The following is a 16,996-nucleotide window of genomic DNA, read 5'->3' on the forward strand; positions in this document are numbered from 1 at the left end:
TTCCCCTGAAACCCTGACAAAAAACAAAAACAAAAACAAAAACAGACACAGAGAGCGTTCACAAGCAGCAGGGTTTATTCTGACTGTTTACCTGGTGACAAAAACAAAATGTGTCAGGATTTTCATCATTTTGGCAGTTTATCCCCCTAAAGGGACTACAGACAGTTCATCTGATTGACCAGCAGGAGGCAGCACTGCTTTGCCCAGATTTGTTTCCAGTGATGTCCAGAAATTTCCTTTTCTTTTTTTAGTTTAAATATTCAAAAACTCAGCTTGGGAAATATCATATAACCCAGCGTCTTCATGTGACTTGAATGCAGCACAGGTGAACACCAGAGGGCGCCACAGTCAGCGTTTCCAAGTCAAAAAAAAGACGAGAAAGGAAGAAACTTCACGTCACATGAAAATAATGGAATGCACATTAAGAGGAGTGCAAAACAGATAAATCCAGATCATCCTAAAGTTTTTTGCACAAGACGTGATAAAAGACGCATCACTGTGCATCAAAAATCTCTGCAGGTTGAATTAAGGCCTTTTGATTTACATACATGTGTTTTTGTTTGCTTACGAAGACACATCAGGAGAACAGAAAGACACGACTGATCAGCATGTACAAAGAAAAAACACAACAAATACGTCTTTTTACTGCACAGGAGGGACTTCCTGCTTCAGTGGTGGATAACTACAGGTGATACTTCATGATAACAACCGTTAGGACAAAGACACTAAACAAAAACTAAACTCTGTTTTAAAATAAATACATTAAATTAACTCATTTCTGTGGTGGAACAGTGAAAAAGTACATCAGCAGTGCTCAGTGCCGTTTGCATAGTTTAACTCTGGAGCAACTTTTTTCAGAACTTAAGAAACGTTTTGCTCCAATCTCATAAATATAAAGGTAACACTGAGTTACGTTAAAATAATTTCCAATTGTTTTGATGTTTTTATAAATATAGTTATATATTCACATAATAAAAATGTTCAAGTGCTGCCAGGAATATAAACATAAATGCATAATATGTGCATTTTTAGTGCTTTCGATTCGAGGGGTTTTAGAAACAGTTCTGCAGTCGGTCTTTGAGCAGCTTCTTGGATTTCAGCAGTGTTTGTTTTTTTCTCAGTGTTGAACTAATACTAGTTTCTCCATGTTCTGTTCTGGACCGGTTTGCACCGATGACCCTCTCATTACTCCTCCGCGGAGCAGTCCAAAGTGATGCTGTGCTCCTGGGCGATGGCAGCCAGCTCTTTCAGGAACTCGGCGTACAGGACGATCGCAAACACTCTGCTCTTGGCTTGAGGGGGGATTTGGGGGCATGGGGGTAAAACCCCAAGGGGGGGCAGAGTCAGAGTGGTCCTCACTGAACCATTAGGGTGAGAGGGGTCCTGGATACCATTGCCTTCGTGTGACTCGAGGCACTCTGGAAAAGGGGAACAGTCTGTTATACAGTGATGCTGTATGAGAAGGAAGATTTGAATAGAAAGGGTGGTGTGCTGAATCCATGTGTCACAGATCCTGCTGGTTACACAGATCCAATAATCCCCAAACCCAGTGTTACTAAAGTTCAGACTTCCAGGGATCCCATGTTTCCAAGTTCCCAGGAGCCCAATTCCCAAATGTCTTTTGTTCCCAAAGTCTCACATTTCCATGGGTCTGAAGTCCAGTAATGCCTTCAGTTCTAGGGTACTACACCTCAAGAGTCCTACATACCCAGTACCATCAGTTTCTGAAGTCTAGTCGTGGTAATAAGGTAGAACAATTGCATTTTATTCATATTTGGCAAGATCAAGAGTCCATGGAACAGACAAGACCCAAGATCATCAGTCCCATTGGTCCTACACTCTGAGGACCCAGGTTCCTGAGGTCAAGTGCCCCAAGTTCCTTTTTTTTAGAGTCCAGTGACTCAAGAATCCTGAGTTCCTGAGGTTTGATTTTCTAGGTTTCTAATTTTGCAAGTGGTATGAGAGTCCAAAGCCCAATGGTTCATGGTCCCCAAAGACTCAAATTACTGTCCTACTGACTAGGGTTCTATGGTCCCCATGTTCCTCATGTTCCTCATGTTCCAAGGCTCATTGGTTACCAAGGTCTTACACTGTTTAATGTCTCTTTGCAAAGTGCTTATTTCTCCAAGATCTAACAGGGTCCAGGGTCTGACGCTCTAAGGATTCTGTGTTTTTAAGGAACTAAAGTGTCAGATTTTCCCCAAGGGTTTTATGTTCTCAGGATGTAAAGATGTGTCTTTGTATCACAGCCATCACTTTAAGGTAAACTGAGGTTTTCTTTCGAATGCTACACATGCTAACCCGGGATGTTTGACATCAATCAATCAATCAGTCAATCTATAATTACATGGCACCAAATCACAACAAACATAATTTTAAGACACTTTCCAAAGGACATTAACATGTCTAGAAACGTTAATGTTGATAAAAAAAACGTTATTGGACGAAACCCAACGTGAAGACCAGAGAAGGAGTCTCATGAAGTTAGGGTAGTGAATGTTTGTGTGTCTGTTCTCTCACCTCTGAACTTACTGTCCTGGTCTTTAACCAACAGGAACCTCCAGGCCTGGGTGACCAGGGCAGGATAGTCCGGCCTTGCAGCCACGTAGCGCTCGATCTGTGCGTGCACTGACACCAACACCTATAAACACACACACACGTCCTCATTCTCAGAGCTGCAGCACACACAGAAGTTTCACTTCGCTCAGTTTGTAACGGACGTGGTTTTTACCTGGTGCAGGGTTCGAACAGTGGGCTGGGTTTGTGGGTCTGTGGTGAGCAGGAAGGACCTCAGCAGAGGTTGTGGGTACGATGCCAGCTGGGAGAGGATGCCTGTCACCAGCAGGTTGACTGCGATGGAGTTTTCCAGAAGGTTCTCCAGCCTCGACAACAGGACGCTTACAAATGGACCTGGTGCATTATGGGAAAACATGAGGATTGTAAAACACGTCTTCCTCCACCACTGTAACATGTAACCACTCCACCATGTTTAAAAACACAGACCTGTAAACGGGACCTCGCTCTTCGCGTTAACGTCCTTACTGCTGCTTCTGCTCTCTTCCTCCTCCGGCTCCTCCTCCTCTTCCATCTCCACCTCTTCCACCTCTTTCCCTCTCCTCTCCCACAAAGTGCTGAAGGAAAAGTCTTCACAAAGTCCGTCCTCCTCCTCCAGTTTCTGCCTCAGCGCTCTGACTCGCCTCCTGAACACGCCGATGTCATCCGTGACGTTGTTGCAGTCTGGCTCCACCCCCAAAGAGAGCATGAGCTCGTAGTACTGGGTCAGGAAGTCGTTGTTGTTGTTGTTGATGTTGTTGGCGGGAAGGTTTAGAGGTTTGGCATCAGGAACCAAAGAGTCCGGTTCCTCGGGTTCTGGATGGCCGTTGGGTAGAGCGGTTGTTGGGGATTGTGGCGTTGGACGGTGTTTGTTGTGGTGTGTGTGCTGGTGGTGTGTGGTCAGTGTGTGACTGCGAGTAGCCATGGGGTCGCTCAGGTTGAATTTTAGCTTAGAGAGCTTTCCATCTTCATCAGTATCGTTGGATTCGCTGATGATGTCGTCCTTAGCGTCCAAACCGTTTGTGTAACCCAGATGTCCGTTTGGCTCTCCGTGTTCGTCTATCCTCTCCATCTCCTCTTCTCTTTCCTCCCTCCTTCTCCCAGTCTCCTTACCACTGTCCTCACTCCTTCGTTCCTCTCTCCCTCCATCCTCGCTCCGCCTCCTCGTCGACATTATACTGTTAACCGTTTCCAGCACCGTCCTCCCTGTCGTCGTTAGCATAGTTGTTATTTTTGTTGTCGCGCCAACTGTTGGAACTTGCTGTCCATTTGAGATGTTCCCACGCGCCCGTCGATTCGCTGCCATGATTCGCTCCAAAATTGCCGCCTTCGTGTCGTTCTTGGCGACGAGGTCGTAGACGAGGACGTCATCCTGAAACTCGGACTCCTCCACGTACGAGCCGTGCACCAGCCTCGTTGCAGTGCGCCGCAGTTCCTGGATGTGTCCCGGTGGTGACGGCGTGGAAACAGACCGGTCCACCTCCATGGTCGCGCTGCCGTTCATGAGGGGCGTGTTTATGACCCCAGGTGAAGACGGATCCTCTTCTGCAAAGATGTCATCCCACTCCAGCTCCAGAACAGAGCTGGCTCTTCCTGCGTGGTTGCTCGTGGAGACCGTGTCAGAGGAGGACAGGGTTGGGGAGAGGACTAAGGCCTGGGTGGTGGTTTCCAAAGAGCAGATGGAGTCGCTCTTTGCTCGCCTGATGATCTCTGCCTCACTCTCTCTGTCATTCGCTGGCGTGCTGGACCGGTATTCCTGAGGTAGAGGGTTGATGCCATCATACGGAGCTGACCAGAACCGGCACGCCCTGCAAGAAGAACCACGGCACTCATCAGAAACCCTTCGTACTCCTCACGGGTTTGTGTCAGGCTACTTTTGTTTGACTGGACCAACCTGTGGGACGTTGAGATGGCCTGACGGGCATCCCAGAGGTAATGAAGATAGTTCACATCCATCAGGAAGTCGGAGCCGCGGCAGTAACCAACGCTGTCTGACAGATCTGAAAGAGACAGAACCGTCACTCACGATGGAGCAGATCTTGTTATTCTTCAGCTTTCTGGACCTTTATCGATGGTACTGACCTGCTCCTTTAGGCCAGTGGATGTGCTCCGAGTGCCTGTTTGTGTTTTTGAAGCTGCCGGGGCACCAGGAGGGCATGAGGAGCAGGAAGGAGGCAGCGCTGGAGGAGTAGCAGTCCCTCTGCTTCAAGGACCACTGCTGCCTCCTGCTGAGGTGACTGCAGGGGATCAGGTACCTGAGGACACATGGGTGGACGGACTCCCTGATCAACCACGTCCATAATCAAGGATCTTCCTCACAAAGATCTGGTGAACCTGTGAGACTGACCTGAACACCAGCTGCAGCATGACGTCTTCACAGAAGAGACCAATCAGAGTCCTGAACAGAGCCAGCGACACCGTCCCCAACTGATGGACAGACACAGTCATCTTCAGCACATGGCAGAAGAGTGCATGAACAGGGGATTGTGGGTAAATGTGTTACCTGGAAAGGTGTATTGACCCTGCTGACCAGCGTGTCCAGAATGTGCACGTTATCATGCGTGTGCAGCAGGATGAAGGACAGGAACGTCTGGAGGAGGGCGGGCTCAGAGATGGAGCGCAGGAAGAGGTCCAGGTACGCCGTGGTGGTCATGACCTCCTCGATCGTCAGCTGCAAACATAGTAACGTGGACGGACAAGATCAGCTTCAGAGATACTGGGACACAGAATCAAAAAGGGGGGTTCTGTTTGGTACCTTGTGTAGAGCAGGAGCCAGAACTGGCACCAAGAAGCCGTTGTAGATGTAGTTCAGCAGCTGAGACCGGATGGATGGATGAGCGACCTGGAACAGAGACAGATACAGTTATTTGAAGCACTTTTTTGTTGCACTTGTGCTTTTTTTGTGTGTTGGTGTTACCTTTGCAACGGCACTGCAGAACTCCAGGGAGTGCAGGAAGTGGACCAGAGCTGGAACCTGTGGACGAAGCATCAGGAAAGATTTACAACAACCAATCAGACTTTTCACCGAACATGTCCTTACGCTGTCGATCGACTACTTTGCCATGAATGAAACACGGCTGTTTTTTCATAAATACCCAAGCTCCCTTAAGCATTACGTGACTGTCCTGATCCCTGATTTCTTCTCCAGCACATCCATGAGCTTTACTTTTGTTTTTGAGACGAATATCTCAACACTCGTCCACTGGATTTTAAAAAACTGTGGCTCCAGTATTCACTGATTGCCCGAATATCAATACCCAGAATTAATCAAGCATCAGTGTTGCGCCATAAACCATGTGTTTCCCTTCAGTTTCTTCTCATTTTACCCATCAGTTCAGGGCTTTTACACCTGAAAGACTCCTCATTGTCACTTTTATCTCCTCGCACATGGTAAGAAGACGCTGAACTACTTGGGGGGGGCTGATCAAGCTGCCATTTAGGAAAAAGACCTTAAAGGAAAATATTTTTCATACAAAACTGTACAGAAACTTTCCATCTTTGTGTGGACAGAAGTGGACACAAGCAACAAGATGTGCCTCTGTTGAGTTTCTCTTCCTTCTCCTACAGGCGCCCTATAGCTGTATTCGAAGCCCTTGTCACTTCCAATATGGCCGCTATAGCCGATCTGCTTCATTTCCTGTTTCAGAAACAGACTGGTGACGTCAGGGAGACTACGTCCATGTTTTATACAGTCTATGATCAGATCAAGTGTTACAGCCTACGTCCACCGGTGGTGTTCTTTGCACCAGTTGCCAGTTTGACCAGTTGCAGCCGTTGACGAAACAAAAGCCGTGTTTCCGCCAAGCAGACCGGCGCCAAGCAGACCGGTTCAGTTCGTCTCAGTACGGCGTGCATTTTGTGAGCTGGCCTACTTTTTGGGATCCCTTCGTATGGGAGCCAGACTGAACCGATCCGCTCTCGGAAGAGATGCAGATCGCTGCATGTCTTCATCGTTGCTCTTTGTTTACTGTGTCTTCTTTGTTGGATTTATAAGCGGGGTAAACTGTGTCGCGCTGCTACGGCATCACACTATTATTTCACAGCTGTGTCTTTCAGCATCTAGCTTACACACCGCCCACCACGAGAGGGCGCAGTTTACTGTGGAAACACAAACGGGATCAGGCTTAACTGTACCGAACAGGACTGAACCGACTCGGACTGCTTGGTGGAAACACGGCTAACAAGTCAAAATCATGGACTGGACAAAACATGAACGTAGTCTCCATGACGTCGCCCATTGGTGTCTGAAGCTTATTGATGGAAGTTGCTTTATCCAAAACACTGACTCAGCATAACTTCCTGTCAACCCAAGAAGGTGGATAATTGGAACTGGAGTTGGGATCACTCCTTTGAGAAAACCACCATCAGAAGAGGAGACCGAGGACCACGTTACCTGCTGCCAGTCCGCCGTGTCCAGACAGTGCCAGTCTTCGCTGTAGACCTGCAGCCTGGCCGGAAGAGACGAGTACAGACCGGACAGACCTGTGGCCAGCACCTGTAATCACACAAACACAAGCAGAGGTTTTTCTGCAAATTAAAATCCCAGAGTGGATTAGTGGCTTGTTTTATAAATAGCTGAAAACGAGGTCAGATATGAACTGAAACGAGGGAGAGGAGGAGAAAATGTGCTGAACATTATCGACTGAAAGGCTGATCGAGGGAAAAGTTTTCACCTTATTTGACTTTAATCTAAAGAGCAACGGTACACCTTATAGTAACTCTGAATTTAGTTTTCCTAGAGAGTCAGGAGCATGCAGTTAGCTCTCCTCTTTATGCTAAGCTAAGCTAACTGGCTGCCTTTGATAGTCTTATATATAAAAGACAGGAGCAGAGGAGTGTCACTCCTTTGACTCGTTAACGATAAGACGTGTTTTTCTCCAATATCTTGATCATTTCAGTAACGACAGAGTAAAAATGAAGGACAGAGGGAGGGAAACTGTCAACGTAAACAACAACAACAACAATGTAAACAGCTGCATCCATCATCTAACAAACAGGCGTCCGTCCAATCCTCAGCTGATATACTAATCCCTCTCCGCATACCAGCCAATCTCACGCTGCTTTACTAATCTGCTCCTGACATAAAGATTGAGGTCAGGGTGCAGTTACATGGGCTTAAATCTGACGCACACACACACACACACACACACACACACACACACACACTCACACACACACACACACACACACACACACACACAGGCAGCACGTGCTTCAGTTTTTCTGCCTGCATCTCTCTTCTCTCTCACAAACAGTCAAAGCAGACACAAGCAGTGATGTCATCAAACTGTTCGACACAGGAAGTACGAATCCCCCCAAAAATGTAAACAAAGCCAACCTTCATTATTATCTTTAAACAACATCTGTGACACTTTCAATAACTCCGAAAACTTGATTAGTTTAATCATGATAAAGAACCTTTCTTTGGTTGTTAGCAATGTTAGCGGCTAGTCCCCAACTTTGGCAAACACAGAAATATCTCAACAAGCTGTGAACATTTTTTGGTCTATATAAAAAACATATAAAAACATTAGCATGCTAAGGCTATCCTGAGTCGGATCGAGTGTTAAAGCCTTTGTCCACCATTGGTGTTTTTTGCACCAGCTGCCAGTTTGACCAGTTGTGGCCATTGACAAAACAAGTAAGGAAGTACGTATCACGCCAGAACCATGGACTGGACAAAACATGAACAGAGTCGCCATGACGTCAACCGTTGGTGTCTGACAAGATATATGAAGTAGTGAGAGTGCCAAATTACAAAAATAAATCTATAAAAGAAGAAAATAAATAAATGAATTGATAAATAAGATATATAAGAATCTATAGGAGAATAAAAAATGTAATAAAAAAAATATAATAATCTATAAAAGAAAAATTTAAAAAATAAATAAATAAATTATATAAGAATCTATAAACAAAATAAATGATGAATTAATAAATAAATTATATAAGAATGCATAAAAGAAAAGGCTAATAAAAGTATTAGTATTTATAATGCTTTTACTTTTCTTATAATACTTTTCTTTTGTGGATTCTTATTCTTTCATAGATTCTTATATATTTTTTATTTATTTATTTATTATTTCATACATTCATATATAATTTATTAATTAATAAATTAATTAATTTATTTATTCTTTTATAGATTTATTTTTGTAATTTGGCAATCTCACTACTCCATCAAGATGAGTCAAGCTGTACATTCCCACATACAAGGAATTTGTCTTATATAAATAATGAAAATGCAGATAGAATATAGAAAAAGTTAAGATATAAAATATACAAATATAAAGAAATATACATAAGAAAAAAATAATAAAAAAAAGGAATAAAAATAAAAAAATAAAATAAATAAAAAAAATTCAAAAAATTGAAACATTTACAAAAAACAAAAAAAATAATAATTATAATGAGAAACAGATGACACATCACTGTAGCTCGTACTGTGTGGGTTTAACTCTCAGGCACTTTTTGGTTTTCATTCTGTTTCTGTTTCCTGCAGAGAACAACAGTCCAATCGGAGTTCCTGTCTTAAACTCCACTGGCCGTGGTTTTAAACTTTGAACATTTCTAACTCAGTCTTGTTTGATCCACTGCGTTCGCCTCTCTGACTCTGTCATCCCCCTTTCTCTGTTTCTGCTGTCACACTCTGTCACATTCCCCGAGGAGGCAGACTGAGCTTGTTAGTTTATTACGTAACCTGTGATAATGAGATTACAATGCATGGTGGAGATGAATGGGGGAAAGGACTCATCCACTGCGCTGAAAAACCAAACGTCCACTCAGTTTAACAGCTTTTCATTCATGAATCATCTGTGTCTGTGAATTTCTGATTGGACTTTGTTTTTTTAACAGTTTTAAAGTCTTTTACAGCACAGCTCTGGATCACTGAGTTCATCTAACGAGTCAAAACAAACCTGAAAAACTGTCTTTGACGTTCTGCATCATCAGCTTCCTGGTTTTGTTGGGTTTGATTTTAATTACAGGAAAGAGGGGAGCAGTGAAGAGGACTTATCCTGTGGGTTTATCTGTGTAATCTACTGAGTGACGCTGATCCTCAACAAATCCTTGACAACTCTACGACTAGACAACGCTCCAGCAGACACAACACCACCATGAAACTTGCCAGAAAACAAAGTTAAAAAAAAAAAACGCTGTCTCAGAGGAGTCTGAGAGGAAGTCGTCAAGGTTTGGTGTTACAGAATCCAAACTCGCCATCTTTAAAGAAACATTAACAGCAGCAGAAGCTTGGGATTGTGGGTATTTTCACACTTACGGGACAGAAGTACGTGTTCTCTGCGATGTGCTGGGCGACTCGAGGATCAGCGGCCGACAAAGACATGATGAGCAGCAGAGCGTCTCTGGCCTGCTGACCAACACAGCCCTGCCTGAAGAGAGAGATGGGAGAAAGTTACGAATCCATCTAAAATAATACACCTTTAAAATAACGTGTGTATACCTGTGTGCACCTCAGTATGTTTGTGTCACTTATCAAAAATGAGTTTTTCTGTGTTAACACGTGATTGTATGTTTGTGTATCCCTACCTGTGTGTATGGTGTATAACTACTTGTGTGTATACCATTGTGTATCTTTACAAGTGTGTGTATACCTTTGTCCATCCCTGTTACCTGAGAGTTTTTATTTATGTATATGCTTTTGAATACATCCTCATATGTGTATATAAAGTTGTGTACCACCACCATTCAAGTCTGCCTGTGTATACCTTTGTGTATCCCTACCAGTGTGTGCACTTTTGCATGTATGTAGTTGTGTATCCCTAGCTGTGTATACCAACCTGTGGGTAAATACACTTGTGTATTCCTACCTGTGTGTGTACCTTCCTGTGTGTGTATACCATTGTGCATCTCTACCTGTGTGTGTACCTGTGTCTATAACAACCTGTGTTTTTATCGTCCTGTGTGTATATACCATTATGTATCTCTACCTGTGTGTATACCAACCTGTGTGTTAACCTTCCTCTGGGTATATACCATTGTGTATCCTTACCTCTGTGTATGCCTACCTGTGTGTGTGCCTTTGTGTATACCAAGCTGTCTTTACTCTCCTGTGATTGTATATCTTTGTGTATCCTTGCCTGTGTGTGTGTAAATATCATTGTGTAACCCTATCGTGTGTACCTTTGTGTATCCCTCACTGTGTGTTTACCTCTGTGTGTATATACCTTTGTTTATCCTTACCTGTGTGTATCCCTATGTGTGTGTACCTTTGTGTATCCCTCACCCTGTGTGTACCTGAGTGTATACCAACCTGTGTGTTTACTTTCCTGTGTGTTTACTTTCCTGTGTGTATACCTTTGCATATCTTTGCCTGTGTGTGTAAATACCATTGTGTATCCCTATCTGTGTGTACCTTTGTGAAACCCTCACTGTGTGTGTACCATTGTGTATCTCTACCTGTGTGTGTACCAGTGTGTATCCCTCACTGTGTGTGTACCTTTGTGTATACCAACCTGTGTGTGTATGGTATGAGCAGGGAGAAGAGCAGGAAGTTGGCGGCCCCCTGGTCCTCGCTGGTGTGGAAGAACAGTTCCAGCACTGAGGGGTCTTTGACCAGAGCCACGCAGAGCTGGTTCAACAGGTGAACCAGTTCAGCCTCCACAGCACCCCCGCTGTCTGGAGGAGGAAATGCAGATGATTTAAAACCCAGGTTTTTGTTTTTTGCAGGAGTCACTCTCAGTCAAACCTCCTCTCCTGGTGAACCTGGACTCACCTGTGGCGGCTCCAGCGCAGGAGGCCAGCAGCATCATGAGCGGTCGTAGGACTGGTTTGTGGTGCAGCAGAGGCTGCCGGGCCTGGGACAGAAGCATCTGGTACATCCTGAGCTGCTCCAGCTTCATGTCCTCAGTGAACTGTCTCCTCAGGCTCCACAGGAACAGCCTCTCCATCACGCCCTCCAGGACCACGAACTCCAGGATGGGGCCCATGGCTCCTCCTGGGGGCAGACGTCACAGGTGTGAGAACCAAACCGAGAAACGTCTCTGACGTGTTCTGGTCATCCCCTCACCTTGCCCCGCCTCTTCCTCCATCAGCAGGAACAGCATGTGCTCCACGTAGTTCTGAACCGCGCTGGCTTCGTCGGCTGGGATGGGGCCGAGGCGTAACGCCCCTGAGCCGCCGTTATCGCTCTTACTGTGACCGGAGAGGAAACTCAGCGCGCTGGTGCTGCTGCGACCCGGCTCGTGTTTCTCCAGGATCTTCACGACCTGCAGAGACACAGAGTGCAGGTCAAACCTTCACTCCAACGAGGCCGGAGCAGATTTCTCTGAAATCCAGTTCAGCAGCAGAATCTGCAGGTTTATGAGAATCAGGTCAAACAGCTTTAATCCTATTACCTCAGTTTCTGCTGCTAACAACTAAATCATTGGAAAAACACAAAAACAGGGAATCAGATTCAGCTTTTTGGAGAATAATGTTATTCACTGTCTGGACTTGTGTTAACCTTTGACCCCGGCTGCTTCAGACAACGACCACACACACAAACACACAATACACTGCCACACAGACGTGGAGTGTGTGTGTGGGGACTTTCTTGGCGGGTGTAGAGTCCTAAATGGATCCTGTGTTTAAGGGCCAAAGTCTGGGTGAGTAACACACACACACACACACACACACACACACACACACACACACACACACACACACACACACACACACACACTGAGCACGGCGTCAGCCAACCATTCAGAAGCAGAGTGGGGAGTGTGTGACAGCACACAGCAGAACAGGACGGGGGTTGATGGGTTTGTTACCTGGGCCCAGTGGTTCTTGAACACGATCATGCAGGTCTCAGGGTCCACCCCCCTCAGCGTGAGGGCCTTCCTGTGAAGGCCCCCCATGATCACAGAGGCCATCATCCTGACAGGCGGTCAGGTGCCTACAGCATGGTCCAGGTTCCCGAGGCCCAGGATCAGGCTCTGCTCCTGGGCTGGACACTCAGCTGGTGGTCTGCAGGAGAGATGACGGTTTTGTTTTTAAGGATCCGACAAAACTGTTGTGAGCTCCTCAGAAACTTTCACGAGATCCCCAAAAAGTTTTGCAAGGACTATGGAAAGATCCATGAAAATGCTTAAATCACAAAAGTTTATTTCAGTAGGTCCTGAGGAAATTTGAGTAATTTTTGCAAGATCCTTTACTATTTTTGGAAAATCCAGATTTTTGTTTTAAAAGACCCTGAGAGTCTTTTTCAAGATCCCAAATATTTTCAAGACCTTGGGAACCTTTTTTGACCAAACGTATCATATATGATGCATATGTTTTTAAAGACCTGGTGAAAAACTGGTCTGTTGGTTTTGTGAATATGAGGCTGATAATAATCCACCTCAAAGAATTAATTAACCAGTTTACTAATTATTTCAGGATTATTCCTTTAAAAAAAGCAGCTTTTGGTTTTTGAAGCAGAGTTTTGAAACTGTACGTAGCCTGACCTTGGCTGACCTGACCTCGGGCTAAGAGGACGTTTTCAAGCCGAGCTTTGAGCCTGGTGAACGTGTTTATTTCTGCTGTAAAGATCGTTTTTTAAAGAGGTGGTTTGTGCTTTCAGAGCAGGCCTCAAGTGGACACTTTTGGAACTGCAGGAACTGCTAAGTGATGAGAAAATATCAACAGAAAGTCGTGATGTGAAAATAACCCACTCATGTTGAGACAGGACCCTGGATTCTATTTCCCATCATGCCCTGCTCACTGCAACCCCCCCCCTCCCTCCGGCCGAGAGGCTCCTCTGCCTTTAAGGCCGCAGCAGGAAGTGAGGGTCATCAGAGGCAAAAAGCAACACAGGAAAATCCGGAATGTGTCCGGGTACCACCCTGGGTGTTCCGGAACATTCCGAGAGTTCCGGAACTCCTTCAAGAAAAACTGAAAAAAAAAAAAAAAAGAGCAACATACCTCTGTGCTGAGACATGGACGAGCGAGCCTGCTGCCTGTTGGTATGAGAGAGAGAGAGAGAGGTCAGGCTCACACACACACACACACACACACACACACACACACACACACACACACACACACACACAATTTAAAAAATCCATCCCATCACCATCTGGGTCTCTAATCTCTGTGTGTGTGTGTGTGTGTGTGTGTGTGTGTGTGTGTGTGTGTGTGTGTGTGTGTGTGGTAATCTGAGATGAGACAGTGATGTTAAATCCCAAACCACCACAGCGTGAGTGTGTGTGTGTGTGTGTGTGTGTGTGTTGAACTCAGACGGTCACATGCCATCACACAAACCAGGGATTAGACACACACACACACACACACACACACACAAACACACACACACACATATTTCAGGTCATATTTTTGACCTGTTTTCATGAAACAGGCCTTTAGTTGATTACTTTTAAATGAATTTTAATAATTAATCCTCTCGGGAATTGAACCTGCAACCCCTCAGAGCCAGGGCGCTGTGTGTGTGTGTGTGTGTGTGTGTGTGTGTGTGTGTGTGAACAGTCGTCACCTTCACACTGAAAGTTTCTGTGGTTTGGAGTCGAAGCAGGAGGAAAACATGGAAGAAACAAAATGAGTACAATGAGTATCAGGGTTTTTCTCCTGAATCACGCCGCCCTAAATTCACAAACCAGGTCACACATTCACACACACACACACACACACACACACACACACACACACACACACACTCACACACAGCTGCACACGTGTTAATCTCCTTCATGGACAGCAGCGGTTGCTCTCCCAGCTGTTTGATTCTCACAGAAAGCTGCAGCTCAGAGTCCGAACACCAAAAACACACAAACTGTTTCTGCTCCAGGAGAGATTTTTTTTAATTAACGAAAGTTTCTCAAATGAGAAACTTATTTTGGTTGTTTTGGTTCCTATCTTTCATAAGTTTGGCTTCGAATTTTGTCGCTGCTGTTTGTCAAAACAAATGAATCAGAAAACAACAATCTCTCAAGATCCATGAGAAACATCTGCAGCAGTCCTGTGAAAATAATCACAAGATCCTGAGTTTAAATTTGTAAGATCTAGAGAAATTCTTTCAAGAGCAAAAGAAAAATGTGTAGTGTTTAAAAAAAAACGTTCACATAATCATTAAACTTTAATAACTTTAGTTAGATTTCTGGGAATGTTTTTCAAGTTCCAAAAAAGTTTTACAAGATCTTCAGAAACTTTATGAAAGTCGCCCCTCAAAAATCAAGGATTCTTCTGAACCCTTAAGTCCTTAGAAACGATTGCAAATTTTGCAAGATCCTGAAAACTATTTTCAAGATTCCCCAAAAGTTATGCTAGCTCTTAGGAAACCTTTAGAAAGATAATTAAAATGTTTAAAGATTAAAAAAATAAAACTTTTGCATGTTCTTGAGGAACTTTTACAAGATTACGTGTAATTTTTGATAGATCCCCAGAAACTAAAGTAAGCCCCTTGAAATATTTTTCAAGAAAAAGAGACTTTTCTAAGATCCTGAAAACATCTGGAAGATCTGGAGAAACTTTTTCCACATAACAAGAAACTTCAATGAGATTTCTCAAAACGTTAAAGAAATTGACAAGCTGGAATGTTGGAGGACTCAAGATCTGAGTTTTCTATGTGTGTGTGTGTGTGTGTGTGTGTGTGTGTGTGTGTGTGTGTGTGTGTGTGTGTGCAGGTCAATGAAGTTCAGTGACATGTAAGCGAGAGCACGTGCAGACTTCACCTTCTTAAGACTACTTACATCACACACACACACACACACACACACACACCTGAGTGAATTACCGGCATTACTCAGCAGATATCACTTTCTCTCTCTCTCTCTCTCTCTCTCTCACACACACACACACACACACACACACACACACACACATATGATAATATGTTATAAATAATTATAAATATTTCTTTTTGTATTTACTAAAACACTGAATTCTCTTTTCATTTTATTTCAACTTTATTTTTATCCCAATCTAGTTTAACAAAAACCTCTTTTACAATATTTACGGTAGCTCTTTTCCCTTTGTTTTTGTTTTGTTTTTTATTCTTATTTTATTTCACAATTTATCTCGTTTTTTGTTTGTTTTGTTTGTTTTTGTCTTCACACACTGTAACTCTCAACTTTTATTTCCTTTTTGCTCTTTTGTTCAGAGCTCTTTCTTCCTACCTATGAACATGTCTGCTGTTTCATCTCTGTTGATGTTATTGTTTGCTTCCTTTGAACATTTAATCTTATCTTTTAGTGTTTCTGATTTTGAATAAACATCATAATGAACGTTATAAAAACAAACCCGGTAAAACATAAAACACGTTATTACCGTAAAACACCTAACACTCCACACAGTTCACTGAGAGGGATAAAGAGCACCTGTAGAAAACCAAAACATGGAGCTTACCTCCGGTCTGTCCCAGATGAAGGAGTGTGAGTCCGAAAACAAAAGTAAGGAACCGTAAAGTTCTGTCGGAGTCCAGAACCAGAACCTCTGGTAAATCCTGTGGTTCCGTGTTTCAAACCGCGGTTCTGTGCGGTTTCCTGAGCCGCTGCTCTGCTGCTGAGCTTTAATCCACTCAACCGTCAATCACCCTGCTGCTGGCTGCTAGGTAACACTGGGGCCCCGCCCACCAGGAGGGAGGCCACGCCCACTGGAGAGGGTGTTTACACAGACCATGAAGGAGCACTCCTATTTATTTCATTCATTAATTACACATTTGTGAGAAACAAAAGTCTTCTAAGATGATCATTCTGTATTTATGTAAATTTGGTAAAAGAATTTTAATCAAATAAGAACTCTAGATTTTTCTTCTTGTTGATTTATCATATAAAAATGTTCTTTTATGGTCCATAAACTGGCCTTTAATTTAAAAAATAAAACAAAACAGCAGAGAATTAAAACTACTACATGAATTACTGGAGAATTGTCTAATCTTTTAAATGTTAATATTTGTTTTGAAGAGGTTAGTCCATTCTAACTGTTTCAATAAAGGTGTCAGTGCTGCACTCTGCTGGCAGTTCACTGAAACTACAACAGGTTACAACCAAACTGTCAGCAGGGGTGATGAAACTATTGAAAAACATTTACAGTGCAACAACAAAAAGGATGCAACTCCGGCTTCTGATTTTTATCATTTAGCTTAAAAAAAAAAACAGCTCCCAGCAACTCTGAGATACAAGAAAAAAGGAGGAGTGTGTGGGGAGTGATTTATAATTTATCAATTAAAAAATAATGCTAGACAATTTAAATATTTTTAGAAGAAGACATTTAAAGATGTTATTTATAATTTTATGTAAGAGAATAAAAAGTTAATGTTTGGTTAAATTCTACAAGAACTACAGCAACATCTACAGGAATAATTTTTTTGTTTTTGTTTTTCTGTCAGACTTTTGCAAAATCCTGATGAAGTTTTAGAAGATCCGAATTGAATTGAACTGAACTGGACTGAATTGAACTATACTGAATTGAAGGTACTTTGTTAATCCTCAAAGGAAAATAAAGGTGTTTG

General features: G+C 43.5%; 1 protein-coding gene across 2 annotated transcripts; it reads right to left on the minus strand.

Annotated features, from left to right (window-relative positions):
• Nucleotides 1–61: 61 nt before the first annotated feature.
• LOC141784575 (FHF complex subunit HOOK-interacting protein 1A-like) lies at nt 62–16,144 on the minus strand. 2 transcript variants are annotated; one of them, XM_074662427.1, is made up of 19 exons: nt 15,892–16,144; nt 14,024–14,040; nt 13,456–13,490; nt 12,324–12,519; nt 11,579–11,777; nt 11,285–11,506; nt 11,025–11,187; nt 9,830–9,941; nt 6,947–7,048; nt 5,471–5,527; nt 5,309–5,395; nt 5,057–5,224; nt 4,901–4,980; nt 4,636–4,808; nt 4,448–4,553; nt 3,004–4,361; nt 2,732–2,910; nt 2,521–2,641; nt 62–1,418 (listed from the first exon to the last, which is right to left on the minus strand). In XM_074662427.1, the coding sequence occupies exons 4-19, from the start codon at nt 12,426–12,428 to the stop codon at nt 1,186–1,188; spliced, it is 3,465 nt and encodes a 1,154-aa protein (XP_074518528.1). In that variant the 5' UTR covers nt 12,429–12,519; nt 13,456–13,490; nt 14,024–14,040; nt 15,892–16,144; the 3' UTR covers nt 62–1,185. The 2 variants fall into 2 exon arrangements, with proteins under 2 accessions (XP_074518528.1, XP_074518529.1); XM_074662428.1 differs by lacking the exon at nt 14,024–14,040.
• Nucleotides 16,145–16,996: the final 852 nt, after the last annotated feature.

This window comes from Halichoeres trimaculatus, unplaced genomic scaffold (assembly GCF_033239565.1).
Source record: "Halichoeres trimaculatus isolate MK-OKI-2021-1 unplaced genomic scaffold, fHalTri1.1 fHalTri1_scaffold_22, whole genome shotgun sequence".
Taxonomy (NCBI): Eukaryota; Metazoa; Chordata; class Actinopteri; order Labriformes; family Labridae; genus Halichoeres; species Halichoeres trimaculatus.